The 18950-nt window shown below is 44.1% G+C and overlaps 1 protein-coding gene across 2 annotated transcripts in view; it reads left to right on the top strand.

Moving 5' to 3' along the window:
* The window catches only part of PTPRG (protein tyrosine phosphatase receptor type G), a 1528043-nt gene that overhangs the window by 782691 nt on the left and 726402 nt on the right, over positions 1-18950 (top strand). For both annotated transcript variants that reach the window (XM_069643751.1, XM_069643750.1), the window contains exon 7: positions 13581-13738. In XM_069643751.1, the coding sequence (XP_069499852.1) occupies positions 13581-13738 (158 nt within the window). The remainder of the gene's footprint in view (positions 1-13580; positions 13739-18950) is intronic.

Genomic DNA, 18950 nt, shown 5'->3' with positions numbered 1-18950 from the left:
CTCTGAAGAACAGACTAGTTGGTGGAGGGAGCTCTGCGAGAAGTCACCTCCAGACGACTTGAAGGACTTCATCGGACATAGGTCAAGGCCCAAGGGAGGGCCGCTCTTTTCCAGTACACCCCGCAAGGGCGACTCCTTTCCAAGGAAACACCCTGACAGGAGGAACTTCTCAGGTTTTCACATCAGCATGGGTACCGAGACTAATTCAGCTAGCAGCCGTCAGGCCGAGGGGTTTTTAGATCCTTCCGGAAACAGTGCTGAGGGACTGCAAGGTTCTTTTACTGGGTGTACACCCAAGGGGCTATGCCCTTGTGCCGGCAACTTGTCCAAGGGGGTGCCTGCACCTAGCACTGCCGGCGATACTGCCAAGGGTGACATGCCTACCAGGCCTCGGCCTAAGGTGCACGGTCGGTCTCGTGCTCCATCACCAGGAGTCCTGGACGAGGCTGAGCCCAGTGAGCCAAGCATCATGACTTTGGCACGTGGCATGCCGTTCGACAAGATGGCCACTACACCAGACAAGATGGCCGCTCGTCTGATGTCGCCCCTTGGAACAGAGCAGGTGGGAGAACGAGTTACAAGGTGGGACTGGTGTCAACCAGGTACGTGGCCTATAGTTCATCAGCATCGCAGAGCAGGTTTACCCTGCAACCAGCTAGACGGAGAACGCACCAGCCCCAGCAGCCACCCGCTACCCCATCAACATCACCTGCCACCCCACCGGCCTGGGAGGACAGATTCTTTGAAAAGTTCCTCACGCTCATGAGATCTCCTCAGATGGGGTCCGTCCTTAGCGATGTGATCTGTCCTTAGCGATGTGATTAGGGATATGCTCCCTCCGGCCCCTCCACCTGAGCCTACAGTCATTCCTCCTATGGCTCCAGCGCCACAGGCTCCGGTGTACAGCCCCTGCTGCTCACGCCGGCCCCTTCAATTCTGGCTCCCCTGCCTCCCACTGTTTAGGCGGTTCCGTACCAGCCTCCGGCACAGCGTCTGGCTCCGGTTTCCACACTTCAGCCCTCTAAGCCCAGCACTCCTACACCCGCTCTGGACCAGCCGGACACCCTGGTGGACTCAGACGAGGAAGAAGACCCCGACACACTATCGTCAACCAAGACATTCTATGAATGACTCACAGGTCTGACAGAGTACTTGGGTCTTCCTCCACCCGAAGTCCAACAACCGGAGGAGGGAGTACTGGCCAGGGTCCTCACTCTATGCCCTGCGGCTAGAACGGGGATGCCAATGCAGGAGGACATTGTTGCCTTGGCCAGGAAGGGGTGGCTCAAACCCCACTCGGCCCAACCTGTCGATCAGCGCCTGGACGCCAAGTATAGGCAAATGGAGGGGGATCCACTCTTGCTGTCGGCCCACCCTCAACTGCACTCCGTGGTGTCACTCTACTCAAAGCCTCAGTCATCCCATGCGCTGCTAGGCAAGGAGAAGATCATGGAGGCGTATGGGAAGAAGCTTTATTCCAACGCTTCACTGCATCTTAGTCAATCCAACGTGGGTGCCATGCTGGCAGCAGTTAACAAAAGGCTTTCCTGGGAAATAGCCGACTTCCTTCGAGAACTTCTGGTGCTTAGCCAGTCACTATTCAAGGTGGGATTGGCAGAGGCAAGAATGGTGGGGCAAGACATATTCCTGGCAATGGCGTTATACACAGTTGTACTTCTTAGCTACTGTGGGATGAATTGACCCACTCCGCTGTGACAAGAGAGCCTTGCTGACCTTGTCCAGTCCGATGTGCCCAGATGTCAGTCCCTGATAGATCCGATTCAACGGTCCACAATCTGAAATCCATTTGTTTTGTGAGTATTAACAGGAAGCTAGAAACTGTTGATTTCCGTGTATTATCTTATCCCCTCCTAACCTCTGAACTATCCTTATTTCCATAATCAGTAATATTGTTTAAATCCATAGTGAATTCTTATTCTATCTGTAAAAGCATCCTTTTCCTAGTCATTTTGTCAACTTTGATCTATAAATTTCATTCGAGTGACCAGCCTAGCGCTCCAAGGTGGACAGCGAGCAACCGGGACTGAGTCGTGAATCACTCCTGACTCTTACCTGTGCCGTCCTGGTGGTTTAGTTGGATGCTCTAGTCCATATATTTCTGATTTTAAAACGGAAGCCTCTTTCCATTCTCGCACCTATCTCGCAAAAACGACCTCTACTAAAACCTCTAACTCCCTCAGCTTTTGTGATAGAAAGGAAATTTCAACTTCTACTTGTACCGAACATCCATAGAACTCAAAACGGTGCGATTCCCCCATTATCGCGAATATCGTTCACAGAAAAGTTTGCTGCAAATTCCCATTTTGAGAATTTTTACACGTGTGAAATAGCTTCCATTTGTTTCCGACCTCGACCTTAAGATTTCAAATGTTTTCTTTGGACTAAATCATTGCTGGTGATTGTGTGCAACTGTTCAAAGCGGCTCCCATAATAATTTAGAATAATTTAAGCATTTTTCCACACATTTAAAGTTATTGCTCAGCCACTTTAAAAATCATTCTGACAATTGAAAAGCCCACTTTGTTTTTCTCTTTCTGTGTAAGGGGGGCAGGGGGGAGTGAGGCACTGTTTGATCTGCACTATTCTTGAATACCTGCTCTCTCCCATCTATTTGCATTGTCTATTGGGGGTTGAGGCGTGTGGCAGGGGGAACCTCTAACCATAGTGCTATCTGATCTGAACCAACACAAAAGTAGTATTTTCAGTGCAGTATTTGTTTTGCTCATTACTTATTTCTAGTGTATTAAAGATATTATTCTGTGTTCTGTCACCCCACTGGTGATTGCTGTTTACCTATTAAAATATATATTGTGATTTTGATATTAAATAATGCCTTTTACAAACCAGCCTGATTACTGGTCCAGCGTCACCCGGGGTATTTTTAAAGTAAGGGGTGTGATATGAGTAGTACATCTTTCAAATAATTGAATCCATATATCAAATAAGTTTTTCCATTGCGCTGTACACAAGGCCGAGAGCAGAGTGTATCGCCTGATTGAAATCCTTAACACTGCTATATGGCATTGGGCTATCTGGTTTATTGTGCAACAGTTATTTACAGTTCCCTCATGATGACCTGGTTGCAAAATTCAATATCTATGTGAAAGAAGGTAAATAAAATGATAGGGTGGGTATGTCACAATTGGGACCCTTAAGCTGTAGAGTCCCATCTGTGAAATAATTTGGAAATTGCCTGCTATTACGTTGTGAGCTTCACATCCTCTGCTTTTGGTGAAGTTGTGCACTCAATGTAGAGTTTCCTTCCTTGGGTTGAATTGCTTATGGGATTCCTTCAGGCGGAAACCAGTGCAGAATTAGCCCTTGTAGCCATGAGATCATCTTAGGGGATATGGAGAGTTTTTTTAAAGTTGCTTTGGTATTAGTAGACCCTCCAGTCCAGAGGAGTCCTCAGTAGCTCCAGTAATGGGGATATGATATGATAAGTTATTTATAACGTGCTTAATACCCAGAGGTTTCTAAGCGCGGACCGGGGGATCGAACCTGTGTTGCTCCGTGTCGTCTTGCTTCCAAGGCGAGCACGTTGCCTCTGAGCGATCCTCCCGAGATGCAAACAAATTAGAGAACCCTTTGAGTTTGGGGAATCAGAATTCTTCTTTGGTGCCTGTGGAGATGATTGTGGAGGAAGCTTGTTCACCATGATGGTAGCATAATGACTGCTCCTTTGGTCGGGGTAGTTGCATTTATCCTCCAGATTGTTCTTTTTTGGCCAACGATATTCCAGGCTGTGTTTTGGTTTTCAGGAGAATGAGTTCCATATCATACCAACTGTAGAATTTCTGAGAAGGTTTCTTTTGATTATCCAATCTTTCCAGAGCAATACAGACCTCTGTGAAAATCCATCTCAACAGTGGTGTTGCTGGAAGGGTCCAGCAAGTATTGTATTGGAGTTATGAATCATCAGCTGGACAAGAACATACACTTCATCCAGAGTGAGCGTGGCTACAGGATTTTAGCTTGTTTATCCAAACTTCTGGTGAGCAGATAGTGGAATGTCCAAGTAGTATGAGGGTGGTTCACAGGGAGGGACATGTTTGCTTTGAGACATCTGTACCGGGTATGATCCCAGGCTTGAATGAGTTTGGAGAGCCACATTTTGATGGAATAAACATCAAAACAATTGAAGATGGTTGGGTATTTGTTTTGAGTCCAGACAGATAGTAAAATAATCAACAAGAAGGATCTTGCTAGAGATACTTTGTAGTTTCAGAATATAGTCGCGCTTTTCTTTGAGGAGCAAGATTGATTAACCAGGTTATCTGTAAGTAGTTTTAAAAGAGGGGTCTGGTGTTTGTGTCCAGCAGGGATTTACAAGGCAGGCGCTCATAAGATAAATGGGCAATAATAAACGTCCCATTCGTTGAAATGAAAGGAGGAGAAATATGGTGACCACCCCTATCAGTTTTGTTAGATTGATTTCCTGCACGGATCTTACAACCTGTAGGAAGTACTGTATTTAACACGGTAGTGGGGTTGCAGCGGAAGCAGGTTGCCATTCTAACTAGAAAAACCATATCAAAATTCTCCAACAGGTCGTGGGTGTTTGTGGTGTGTTTATTGTCCAATCTAGAGTTTGAAGTGAAGATTTAAAGAAGCTTCAATGTTTGGTACCCTTTTTGCTTGGGAAGGCTTTTATGAAGAGCAGGTTTTGTTTAAGGGTGTAGCCATCGGGATCTGGTATCTGCAGATTTAGATGAGTTCGGACTCGTAGTACAACCAATTGTTGGTACCATAAACCGGGGGTCAGTTGGCAAACTCTTTCTTGTTCAACACCAGTAGAAACATAAATCAATGATGGAAGGAGATCAAAGACGAGAAAATTCATGTGGTTGCCTTGTATCCCAATAGTACTATTCTTAAACACATTAATAACCAACTTCATGTGGTGTGGATGGGCCATAAAGTATATTTCATATTGAGATCTCTTAGGAAGAGAACCAAGCAATACAATTTTGGTCCACACTGAGCATCAACTTGGAGATCATTTTTATTTGAATGTTAAAATTGTATAATATAAAGTGCAGGCGTTTGTTTCAATTTTAGAGCTTCATCAGGACTACAGGCAATATGCAAATAATATAGTCTAGTCTTCTTGAATATAATATTAACTAGATCCATAATTTGCGGTTTCTATAGAAACCTCTCTCACTCAGATGACTACTGCTAATGCAGCTTTCAACAAATGAATGCTTCCATTGTGATAGCTTTGTTTCGCTGCTAGTTCCAGGTTATATATTTGATTGTTTCCCTACATTGGCAATGGTACCTTGTTAAATAACTGATCATTTTATTGAAAAAGGTTATGCTGTTTGTTCAAACTAGATTCTGTTTATGATTCTCATTAACTATCTGTGTGGCCCCCTCTAGCATTTCTGAATTATGTCTCCCCTTTCAATAGAATTTGCATTGGTCTCTCCGGAACCACATGAGCCTATTGTCTTGGTCAAGCTCTAGGGAATGGAACTATTCAAGGAAACATAAAAGAAACAAAGTATACCAGGGCGGATATATGGAAAAATGCATTGATGCAGGCCCAGAGCTGATGCTTAGAACGTTTGGACTCACAGAAAGATCAAAGCGAACAACCTTTTTTCCCAGGTAGCTTGGACAAGATGGACAACATTGTATGGTATCTTGGATGGGGGAAATTAGTACACCCATTTACTGTAGTGAAAAATGCTGAATTGTCCCCAGATTGTGATGGTGATTGAAACGATACTATATGTGCTGAATCAACTTCTGGGGCACCAGTGGTCCAGGGATGAATATCGTCGGTTTCTAAACCATCAATCAGCCCCACACACCTAGTACACCAGAAGGGATTAAAGCAGATTTGAAACACAAGTAAATTATAAACCACATTGTCCAACTTTGATAACGTGGACGGAACGGCAGGCTCATTTCTGCAAGTTCGTGCATCGTTGGTTAGTTGCAACACCGCAAAAATACAATTATTACCCAATAATAAAAGGGACTGTTCAGTCAAGGATGTATAAAAATATCTACTTTATTATTATCACAACAGACAGTTCTAGCAAACTACAAAATACAGCCCACCCTGTAAAGGAACACAGAGGACAGACAGTTCCACGAAGGAAAGGGATGCACTCTGGATACTGACAGGAGGTTAGTCGGTAAAGCAATCAGTCTTAACTGTTCACGGTTGTTTGGTTTCAGCAACAAGAGAGCAAGGGTTCGCAAATGTCACTAGAGGCCTTTGTAGAAGGACCAGTGGGACTGAACCACAATGTACCTGGTGATTGAGATGATCTTGATGCTTGACCGCATCAAGTTGTTCCAGGACGCTTTGCAGCTCCAGCAACAGAGTTCAAGACAGGAGACAGCTGTGGGTATCAGGCAGCAGGCAGTCCGGCAAGCAAGGCTGGGCAGATGGCTGCATGCTGGCCTACACGGCGGATTGGGGTCAAGAATCATTGCCTTTGTGCTGGTTGGTGGATCTGGAAAGCTGGTTGGGGCGACTCAGACGGCTTTAGTGACTGCAGCGTGACAAGTCAGTGGTACAGCTGGTCCCAGTTCGAGGGCTCAACTGGCTCAAAAATATCCTTAAAATATGGATGCTGGTTGATGCTTGTTGTGGCACTCCTTGCTTTCTCCGCAGGGCTCGTGTCATCCTTTAAAACGGGCAGCCCAAAGTGGAGGAGAGCGTTTGCAGGCAACAGCTTTGTCTTTGGTTCAGAAAATCTCTGGCACTTCCCACCTAGGAAGCTTGCTGGCAGGACCTAGTAGGACCTGCTGTGTGCTGGCTGGGTACTGCTTCTGGAGCTGCTGGATGGGTCCTCCGAGTCCGGTGTCTCCCTCTGTTTCCTGGGAGATGTTAAAGGGAGGGATCTTGCTTCCCGATTGGAAAGCCTGGCATTTCTTCACTGGCAGAAGCTGTAAAGCAGACTACCTCCAGCCAGGGTCCAAATGAGTCCTGCTTCTTACTCTTTTCAAAGTCATCAGATGATCTGTCAAAAGAGGGGCTCAACCCTCTTATGGGTGCTTTCATTAAACTCTCATTAGTATGCACTGCCACCACACAGAACTTGGATAATAGAACCGGGCGGATCCATGCAACCTTTGATATTTAATTAGGCTGGCCATGGCAGTAGGAAGGTGTTGCCTTCCCCCTTCCTGCGATGCTTTGATGTACCCGTGGCTTTCAGGTTCCAGCTAAATGTGACAGGAAGGACTGCACCTGTAGGCTGTCTCCCAGGAGTGCACTTGACTATTAGTTTGTTGTGCGGCGAGCATAGGAAAATGTGTACGGGTTAGCCCCTCACATTTTCTGAGGTTGATCTCCCATCATTCTATTGCTTACATTTCAAAAAAGCCCAATCAAGCACACACTCCCTGTGCGGATGGTCGAATTCCTCACAATATGATACATATTTATGTTGGCCCCTGTTAAAACCAGTTCAAACCTTGTATTTTTCTTCTACTTTTGGATACTTGTATGAACATTTTGTAATCCATCTGAAGACTAACACAGCAAGAAACATTGAGTTTGAAGGATACATACTAACTACATTTCATAAAATGCAATCTATTGTCTTTTTTGCTGCTCAGTCTGCCACTTTGAAAAGGGGCCTGCATCACCGGTCTGCCCCTGCCACTAGCTCTTTCCAGTAGCAGGAGTCTTTCAACTCCATCCATCTTGGCTGCCTAATTAGTATGACTCGCATCCATCTTAGTATCAGAAGTCATTGGGAATGGTGGGTGAAACCACATGACCTTGACTTAAACACCATCCCATAAGCATTATTCATCTTGCATCACTGTTGAAGGCTGCAAAGTCGCGATCAGTTACTGTTTGGCCCTTATCAGACGTGATAGGTTTGAAGGCCCCACCAATCTGCCTCCTTTTAATGTAAGCCCCCCTCCTTTGCTTACTGCAAGTGGGACGCCTATGGCCCTGCACATCCTAATTGAAATACCTACACTCACCACTGTGAGGAAACTTAACTCATGATGTAATACCTGGCTGCTACACTGGTCTCCATAAACTTTTATTTGTCTATCTTTTACTTTTAGCCAAAATATACTATTCAATCTCCAAGGGTACACTCCTCCTCTATTCCTCGACCGATCCACTTGCTTGCCCATGCACCTCTTTTCACACCATACACCAATGTAACCCTCTGCTTCTCCTTCCACTGTTGCTGTCCTCGCTACTTCTTACTCAGGGTTTCCATGCAACTACTTGCTCTGTCACATAGCTCCCTCTACTCCCCCTTGCAGACTCTCCCCATTCATAGCCTACTATTGCCTCTCAGAACCACACCATAGCCACTCCTCTCTCCCATGATGTACCCACTTGAACCTAATCTACTGTGTATATCATCCCTCAGCCACTTGCCATCCACCCAGTCACACCTCTTGCCTCCTACTGAACCACAGCACAGTCCTCTTGAAGGCCCAATCCATCTACAAAAACATGTATTTTGTGACTGATTACTTTAAATTGAGGCCGCCTTAAACTCTCTGCAATGGCCTTCACGTAACCTGAGCCTCCCTCCACAACACAGCAGCCCTCACTGCATTACACACAGACTTTGCACCCCTTTCCCACTCCTTTCACTCTTAAAAAAGGTGGTGGTGTTAGATGCATCAGCAAATTCACAATATCTGCTTCACTTGCTCCCTCATTTGTACAGTCTTCTTTGAATTCATGGCTGTCTGTGCCTTGCCTTACATCCAAGTCCCACACAGCACTCCCAATGTCTTCTTCCCTGATCTAGATCAAATTTATTTATGCATCTGTAAAGCGCACCAAGCCCTCAGGCATCTAGGCACCTGAATTTGTGAAAACGGTTACAAAGGCTCAGAACTGAGCCACATTCCTTAAGAAGTTGGTTACATTGCAGTCTTAGTCAAGGTTTACTTGGGCTCAGGCTTCCGAACAGAAATACTTAAGAGATTGGTTGCTTTACATTACATGCTTAGTCAAACTCGGAATATTGGGGTTTTGTCTGTGTTTTCACAATACCATCTTAGCATGCATAAGTTAATCAGTGGTGATGAGCGAAAGACAATACATTAAGTTGGTTTTTGCGGTTACATGTTCCCAGAAGGTAGTGGTTTAGAGGAGTTTAACTGGTAAAATACTAGGTATTTTCCCAGACAAAGTCCCCCCTGATCATGATCGGACCTTCACCTTACCATCATAACATAGACTCCTCAATTGCTATGAACCCTTTTATCGTCCCATTTACAACCCCCTTCTCTCTACCTCCTATCACCAGTCCCTCTCTTCTCTATCCCTCCTTGCCTCTACTGAACTCCTGCCAATCCTCTGCTTTGCTAACCCATACTGTGCGCCCACTGACACCTTTGTACCTCAATTACCGAACGTGCTCCTATCACCTTCTCGTACATCTCCTCTTTTTAACCTTTCCCCACTGACATGTTATCTTCCTGCTATAAAACAGCCACTGTCATTCCCCATTCTGAGGAAACCCACTGCGGACATCCACAAGCCCTTGTTTTACAACGCGTCTCTTATGCCGCGTCATTCCAAAGTGTCTTGAGCAAGTAGTTTTGAACTTGATATTTTGCTTCATTGAAGACCACTCTTTGATCCCTTACACGCTGGATTCAGTAGTAAACTCTATGCTGAAACTGCACTTGCTCATGTATCCAACTTTGTAACCACAGCCCACCACACCCACACTACCATTCTAATCCTACTCCCTCGCTTCAGCCTTTGCCAGTGTCATCCCACCTACAATCCCGCTCCTCGCTCGGCTTTGTTACTGCTCTCCACTGGAACGCCTTTCACCTGATATGAGAACGAACCCATCTCTTGAGTGCTTTCTGACTGGACTCAAGCTCCACATTCTGTCCTGCAAAGTGGATCCCCCTATTCTTCCCCAACTGACTCCAGTCCACACCAGCCAGTCACAATACCCCATTCATATTCTCACTTGTAAACATGTCAATATGTTTGTGTGTTGTGGCACTAGGCCAATAGTAACTGTGCTTGCTAGCAGTGATTGTGTTACCTGTCCATGTCTCAGGTTTCTGTATCCCATCGTCTGCCCTCAACTGCCTTTTCATGCCCATGAAATCTCTGTAAATCAAGAAACGGTCTCTCTCCAGTATTGCCCCAGCCTTAAATATAATGAATTCAAATTGTAGAAGACTGAACATATGCATTTTTGTACCTGGCCAGTTTGTGCCTTGAGTAATCGAGGTCTGTAATATTTCCAAACATTCAATGAGGTAACATTCTTCTTGGTACTGGTATCTGGTTAATGTTCAAATGGTGGTAGACAGGATAGCAAAAATAGAATCTTATTCACTGGTCTTTAAAAGGTGGCATGCAAAATCCATCGTGACCCCAATTCATCTTCCTGTTCAACTCATGCAGTAGGCCACTAATATACATAAGAAAGTTGGGAATCTCCCCATTGTCCTCCATCATTCTGAATTGTATTTGTGAAAGGATGTGGCTATAATATGCACTATTCCTGATGAAACTAACAAATTGTGGTAGAAAAACATTTGTTCCTCAGATTTTTAACAGTCAATTTGCAAGGCTGTTCCAGTGGATTGAAACCTCGAATAGTCAGTGCACAAAGATGCAGACATTCCTAGTTTTACCTGCAGTAGAAATATTCGGTCTTAAAACACCCAGATCACTTTTGCACATACCATATTTGCCATTCCCTACAGTGTAATATACACTTCACATTTAAAGGATGTGTGATTGCATCTTAGATTTGTTCCTCTCTATTAGTACGCTATTGCCGAAAATGAAAAGGTTTTGGTTAAAACAGAAGAGGTTCTTCATTTAACAGTCATTTTAAGAATTAACTCTAACCCAACACTCAATTTCATGTTCTCTTCTGCTTTATCGGCGTCCTAAAAAAGAAACCAAGAAATATACACTCTATTTACCAGAGAGCAGCATGAACAATAATGGTCTTTTACTTTAAACAGCAAGCAATTTTGTGTTTTGAATACGAACTGTTTGTTTCTCCATAGAGTGGTTTGTAACGGTGCTCAATTTGTGATCCTATACGCCACTTACTGTAGCTTCCCCACCTTCATGTATAGCAATCTGCTATACAACCCTTATTCCTGCTGCAAGAGCAAGGGAGGCTGCTCTCTGTACTCTACCCACAGTGCTAGATCGTCAGAGAGCAGTAGAACTCGCCATGCACTATTTGCTGCTGTCAAAAATTTCAGTTTATGAATGCCTTCACTAAAACACGTCTCTGGCCCTGGTCCGTAAATTTCACCGTGCCACGTTTCATTGTCACAGCACCCCAGCCAACGCCACAAGGATGGGCATCAAGAGCATTGTATCCTTTGTGCATCTCATGCCAGGTATGCCTTCTCTTAACCTGCTGGGGGCAGTAGCAATCGCAGATACCTGACCTCCCTTGATCACAGGAGCCCGTAGCCCTCTCCGATGCCTGACCTCCCTTGATCACAGTAGCACCCTAGCACTCGCCGATGCCTGACCTCCCTTGATCACAGTAGCACCCTAACACTCGCCGATGCCCGACCTCCCTTGATCACAGTAGCACCCTAGCACTCGCCGATGCCTGACCTCCCTTGATCACAGTAGCACCCTAGCACTCGCCGATGCCCGACCTCCCTTGATCACAGTAGCACCCTACCACTCGCCGATGCCCGACCTCCCTTGATCACAGTAGCACCCTAGCACTCGCCGATGCCTGATCTGATACTGGTGTACTGTAGCACTAACTGATGTCTGACCACCCTTTGTAGCTACTGTGTTGAGCCCTCATCTGTTTTTGGGGATGCTGTGAAATCCAAACTCTTCTGCTAGGAAACACCAAGGTGGAAATATGTTTATAGTGCATAATATATACACCAAATTAAACATAATCCTAAATGGGAGTAATATTTCCACATAATAAGTAATCAATCTTATACTGTCACTCAGCGGAAGTATGTAGATTTCTTACAGGGGTCCTCTAAAATGTCGAAATTGCGGACCCCAGCATTTGTTTTCAACGTACCTGTATTAAAAATGCAACGCTTTATATTTCTTGTATTGTATTTAATTAACTGCATGCAAATATAAAGCAATCATTCTGTTATAATTTTGTAGGTGCTAGAAATAATTGAAACGATCGTCTGTACTTTGTCATAAAAGTTGTTCATGTGTTCTCTTGGTACAGTGATTAATTTTACAAGGTTTTATACTGGGCGCGTCAGGTGTGTTGTAATAAAACAAAATGAAATAAACAGTGCAAAGACTCCATAACGGTAGGATCATGCTGTAAATTGTGCATCATAAAATGGGCCGTGATGGAGTTGAGGCTAGGATATGCCTGCTGCTTTTCCAGAGCACGTTTTAGTATTCAGAATCATTCTAAGGGCGACAGAATTGCGGGCGCACAATATTACCACATATTACCAACATATTAACACTGACAGACCTAGGAAACGTACACCTGGAAAGTGGGTGGAGCGTCCCAACCCGAGACCGGCTTCAAGGTTACTCGGTATCGCTGCTTTGCTGGGTTATGCCAACTAGGAGAGCATTGCATTGCTTTTCTGTTACTTTACTATGCAAGTATTTGACCATGCTTACACACTCCCCACAGCCTTCAGAACTGAACAGCCTTACACCAGATCCAGACGCAACATGTTAAACTGGCTTCGAGCTAATGACAACTAATAGTTGCCTGCTTGTTTTTCCTATATGCGTACGTGACCGCCCTCTTATTTCTTCAGCGATCTGTTGTAACAGATGACTGTATCGGCCATTGCACTTGGCCTTTGTATATTACCTTGTTCCATTGACACTCCCAAATGTCATTATTGTATTTTTGCCATGTTGTAACTAAGCTGTAAGTAGACTTGTAAACTGCTGCGCCCAGCTACCTAAGGGTTTGGTGTGCATTACCAAATAAACAAACAAATGTGTAGAAAATATGGGCACACGTTCACTGAACATTACATAAATAATAAACCTACATGGCAGACACCCATCGCCCAGCGTGTACATGTTTGCTTGATTAGTGTAGTGCAAGGACACATTAGTCCCTTCAGATTGCAGCAGAAATGTAAGGGGCACACAAAATGTAAGTGTAGTTTTCAGGTTGTCTTTTGATCTGGTAAGAGGTCAACCTAATTAAACATGTTTGGAGTGGCATGGTTGCTGACCGGTTAGTGTCCTGTTGCCTGGCAAGAACCACCAGAGGCAACGTTGGCTCAGCATCCCTATGCATGCACAAATACCTTTCATGTTCAAGCCAGAAGCAGTATGCAATCTCCCCTGATGCTACACAGCCACACATGCTAGCTCTGATGGCTGTTGTGTTCTGTATCGATCCCTTACATATAAACTACGATACAGTAATAGAACGAAGCAGGTCATGGAACTGAGACAAAAACAATGCCCCATTGCCAAGCTTCTTTCCGAGCAACTCCTATACTTGCTGTTTACGATTGTCTGAAGCTAGAATCATTTCTTGAGCTGTTGAAGAAAATCGCATTGAGGCTCTTTATTTTGTATGTTTCACCTACATCTGATTCCGATTTCTTTTTACCTACAGAGAAGGAAACCTTTCTGGATCCTTTTGTGCTTCGGGATCTGTTACCAGCAACTCTGGGGAGTTATTACCGCTATACGGGTTCCTTGACAACCCCGCCTTGCAGCCAAATTGTGGAATGGATCATCTTTAACAGACCGGTGCCTATTTCCTACCAGCAGGTGGGTTCAGCATGTAACTGTTTGACTGCACACTGTGTCCATTTCAAATGTCAAGTCAGTTGACGAGTAAGGAATCCGTGGCTGATTTTGTGTTATGCATTCTTTCAACGAGAACTGTCACACTCTTGGATGTAATGAAACATGAAGCTTGCTTCCCTCCTAGGGAATTATCCAGCGTTGGCTTATTAAGGCGAAATTAAGGTGCCTTAGTCTGGTTCTCATCCAGAATCTTAATTTCATAAAAGAAAATGGCATTTTGTTTAAAGTTGTTTTGGATCTGTTTATTTTAGAAACCTTTGCAACTGTGTACTCTGGTGTACTGCACATATGTCCAATGTGCTTTCATGTATGTCCTTCAAGATATAATGTGTACTTTGTTTAACAGCATTATTTTTGTTTAAACCTTTCCATCGGGCACCATATGTGCTTTTACCATTCACAAGTACGCAGAGAAAAATCTGAAACGATTTAATGACTTGTGGCGAGTTTTCACCTGTTGGTGCTAGTGGATAGATGCAACGAGAATGAATAGATGATTGCACTAAAAAGGGGTGGAACATTGTGTTCATTGATCTGCACTCAATTCAAAATATACCTTAGTATAATGTACACTAGAAGTACACTGGCTTTTAAAGATTTGTAACTGGTTGAAGTATTTGAAAATAATCACTGGTGATTAACAGTCATCTACAAATTGTACTAGAATTCTGTTCGTACAATGAGTAATTTTGCAAGGTTGTATACTGGGCACTACATGACTGAAAAGGGCATGGTTGAATAATGTAAAAGTACTACTTTGGAGGGATGCAAGATTAAAACATGTTTTAGTGCTGAATTGTTGCAAATGGTGTAGGTGTTAGTGTCTTTAGAAGCACAGTGCATACTTTGATCTGACCAAAAATCATGGTTGCAATGTTATGCAAATGTGCAGTCGGCCTTACCTGGTGTCAGGCTACAGACGTAGGGTTTTGTCTCTCTGGAAACTGTGTTGCTTATTGGACCATAGCCCTTCTCCTAGTCCCCACCTCCAGCCAGACGACAACTGCAGCTGCTCGAGTAGCGCACGTGTGCGAGTGCAAGCTGAGTGCAGTCGGCAGTCAGGGCACTTGCTGCTGGGTAAGATCTTCCTTTAATTTGCACAGTCTTACGTACTCGGATCAATCCTTCTTGTGCAGGATCTTGTGCTAATTACATAACTTGTCAAAATGTGGACTGAAAATTTGAATCTCAGAAGTAAAGAGCAACCCACCAGGCCTGCTACAACAAAGAACCGGAGGAGAACTAACCATATGGAGCAGCCTGGGGTCATCTGTTAAGTCTAAAGGCAATATGGCCAGCCTGAATAATTTGAATGCGCTGACAGACTCCATGCACACTTGTGCAAAATCACAGCTTATTTTCTAGTAGCGCACAATACAATCACCCCAAATGTTACGTCTGTGGGAGATAGAGGGCCTTAAGGAGAGCTGCCTTCTACAAAGTATTGGTGAGTTCAGCCACCCAAAGATAACTCTTATTAAATCTGTTAGAGCTTACAAAGAGAAGCTTTTGTTGTTGTAATGCATGAGGCTAAGAAAGCTCAGAGTACACTGATTTGCAATATGTTAGCTTTTAACCTGCCTGCTTCCCCGGATCTTGAGAAATTGGTCAATTCACCTTGTAGTCTTGATAGTGACTACACCCCTGAAAGCGAGGACACAGGTGGGGCAAAAATAATAACGCATGTTTGTTGAAGGCTGTATTAGCGCTATGTACAGAAAGATTAAAATAATTGAAGAATAATCAGGCTTTATTGAAAACGATAGATGCCCTGTTCAGCAGCTCTACAGTTCATCAACACTTAGCGAGGGTTTGCTCGAGGAGGTGGGGCAGGAGGGAGTCTCTATGCATGATCAATCGAGGGAGTGCAGTAATATTCCCCCTGACCTGTCGTTCTACTAATGATATTGTACATTTGGAGAGTGCAAAGAGTTATTTGCCTTCAACTCATTACACTGGTGACAGTGGGGATGGGCCAGCCCAGGTGGTACTTTGTGTGGCGCAAGTACATAATCCTCTAAAAGAAAGCATCACAGGAAGAAGAATAAAGGCAAAAATAAATCCGGTTGTCCCTGTAAAAAAACAAACTATTAAGAAAATGCAGGGTATTTGGCTTCTCATTCTGGATCAAATATGACCTGTATTTCCACTGAGTAAATATATTATTGAAGGTTAATCGATACGGAGGAAATGTAATAAGAGGAAATCTAAGAAAAACAGAAATGCATTGGATAAGTCAACCTTTGAGAATTGGGTAGTAGCAACCAATTTAAGGAAAACCAAAGACATATGTCTAGCTAACCACAACCAATCTACTGTCTTCCTTGATGTTGTGTGGGGAAGACAACAATGCTAAGGTTAATGTAGAATCTGACATATGTGATAACTAGGCCATAAACGGAAAAGCCTGGATTGAACATCCTGAAGCACCGAAGTCAAACTGATCTGTGCATATATTACATCAGTACCCGGTGAGGGTCAATGAGCTTGTTACAAGCAAGCTCATAGGGCCTCACCCTGGCTTTACATGACTGAGAAGGCTGTGAAGCCTCTGCTTCTCCGCCACGGCATCCCGTAGTGGCCGCCATGGAAATGGAGAAGGGACTACATTTAGTCCCTTCTCCCCGATCCCTCGAAGCAATTTTATTTTGCTTTTTTTCTCAAGAAAAATTGCTAATAGTACCCTGGTACGAGATGCCAGTGTACTAATGGCAATATGACCCTCTGAGGGGGGCTTTACCAATCAGTAAAGTCCCTGGGGCTCTGTTAAAGCACTTGCTTTGCTCAGGCTTCTAACTATGGCCCTGGGGAAATTATCTGACAGGTAATCCCACCCCCCCTTGGGTCATATTACCTAAACCGGGTTTAGCAACTATGGGCTGGAAAGAGCAACATAAATTGACATTCATGGAGCTTCTCACCACTTCTGAAAGTTCCTTTTTAAATCGTTGCACACCACTAAAGTTACTTCATTTAGTCCCTCAATTAAGTTTAATTACTCGGATGTGGGCTTGATGGACCTTCCAGGATCAGCAAACAATATAAACTGGAATTGCTAGCAGTAGTCTCCTGCCTGTTCCATTTCCTTCCTATCTAGCACTTGCACTAGCTGAAATGTTGCTAGGCCGAGTACGATAGTTAATTTCACATTCTTGTTGTTCATGGCCTGTAAGAATGTTTTGTATTTTCCCTTGTTCCCTCCTTTTTAGTGAAGCGCTTTGAAACACATAGTTTATTTATATAGTGCCTATACACAATCATATTATTTAACAGATTGTCCACAGATTTTGTAATGTCCTTTGTGACTCAGTTTATAAGAATGGGTTACTTTATTGAATATGGTACTATGTATACCACTCTGCCCCAGGATTACGTTGAACAACATTCTCTTTTGGACGACTTCCAGTCTGGATTCTGGCAAAACATGGGACGGAAACAGCATTGCTGGCAGTCTGGTATAGTCTCCTTGTTTGGGGAGATAAAGGAGAACCTTCTCTTCTGATAATGTTAAATCTCTCTGCAGCTTTTGATAAGGTTGATCATGACCTCTTAACTTCCCATTTACAGTTAGTTGGTGTAGCTTCAGATAAACCTCTGGCATGGTTCACCTCCTTTCTCTCTAATTGTTCCCAGCTGGTCAAGTGTGGTGCTTTTACCTAGGATCCTCTTTCACTGAGCTGTGGTGTTCACCAGGGATCAGCACTTTCTCCCCTTCTTTTCCAATTGTATATGAGGCCATTGTTAGAAATGTTTAGGAAGTTCAATTTTAACTTCCACTCTTACGCTGATGATGCATAGTCTTTGTCAAAATTGACAGTAAGGAAGTGTGAGGTTGGCATCATGGAACGACAGACAATAGATTCAATATGTAACAGCAATACTTTCATTAACTTAAATGTCAGGATGGTGTAACGCCTACCTTGCCCTATGCTAAGGTTAGACTTCCCTACCTAAAGAAACCAAAGATAGTCTGTGTCAGGAAATTCAACTCAAGTCTTTCTGTGTCCATAACCTATGCTTGCCCTCACATTTAGAGCAAAACAATGTAGGGATGTCAACGGTAAACTAAATAGTGTTTCAAAATTAAAGGTCTGAGCTATTTCCAGCTCAGCACTTCTTCTTCAGCTCCCCTTCTCCAGGGAAAAATAAGTTCACCACAGTTTTCAAGTTATCATCTCTTCATCTCAAAGTAATACAGTGCCACACCTTTCTCTGCGTTTCCTTCCCCATGTTCAAGGAAACAGCACAGGAAAAAGTGTCTTGAGGCTCCGTCCTCAACATAAGTTCAACTATCCTTCACAGCACAGGGTTCCCTTCCACAAGCTTTAAAGGCACCATTAGTCGTTTTCCTTCTTGACCCTTGGCACAGTTATTTTGATCTTTCAGCATGTAAGGGTTGTCTGGTCTGGGCCACGGTCCACCCACCACAGGTCATGCAACCAGGAACCCTTTGTTCTCCTGCTCACACATAGGGTCCTCAGTATCTTGCATCTGTGTTTCAACCTGTTTAATTTGGCTTCTTGGTTCTGTGTACATTTAATGTCTTATTGTATTTCAGGGTCTTAGTCGCACTTCACTTCTGGTGACCATTTCTCCTCTTATGCTTAGTTTTGCTCAAATATATAGGATATTGTCCTTTAAGCATGGTTTTAAGGTTTAATCAGTTCACTGTTTCTCACACTTCACTTCAACTTAGTAGTCCTTAGTTTGACTTGGTTTACTACTTTCTTTCAGTTTGTTATTCAATTTTGGCTATGCCTCACGCTTAATTTTTCCTCTTTCATTCATGTAAGATCACAGATTCATCTGTAACTGGAGCATATATTCCTTTGACACTACACTTTCACCGCCCACTCAAAGACCTTGTCTCTGGGAAGCTTCCTCAGCACTCACCGGTTGTCGGCGGCCTCTTCTGGTGACTTTTGCTGCTTTTCTCCTTCGTTTTGGTTGCTGCTCCTGGTTCAGCACGCCCCGCTCACCTGTTGGCTGGAGCTCGGCTTGCACCAGCGGTTTCTTCGCCTCTGCGAGGCAGAACATGCCATCATCCTTGCTCTGGCCTTGCCGCAGCTCCTTTGCTCCCACTTCACACTGGAGGCTCCCCATGGCTTGTGGATGTTGGCCGGCATCCCGTCTCTGCCGCTGAGTGCAGAAGGAGGAGACTGGCACACAGTTG

This window comes from Ambystoma mexicanum, chromosome 2p (genome assembly GCF_040938575.1).
Source record: "Ambystoma mexicanum isolate Mex_15411 chromosome 2p, UKY_AmexF1_1, whole genome shotgun sequence".
Taxonomy (NCBI): domain Eukaryota; kingdom Metazoa; phylum Chordata; class Amphibia; order Caudata; family Ambystomatidae; genus Ambystoma; species Ambystoma mexicanum.
The sequence above is the reverse complement of the archived record's forward strand: the minus strand, read 5'-3'. Positions and strand labels throughout refer to the sequence as shown.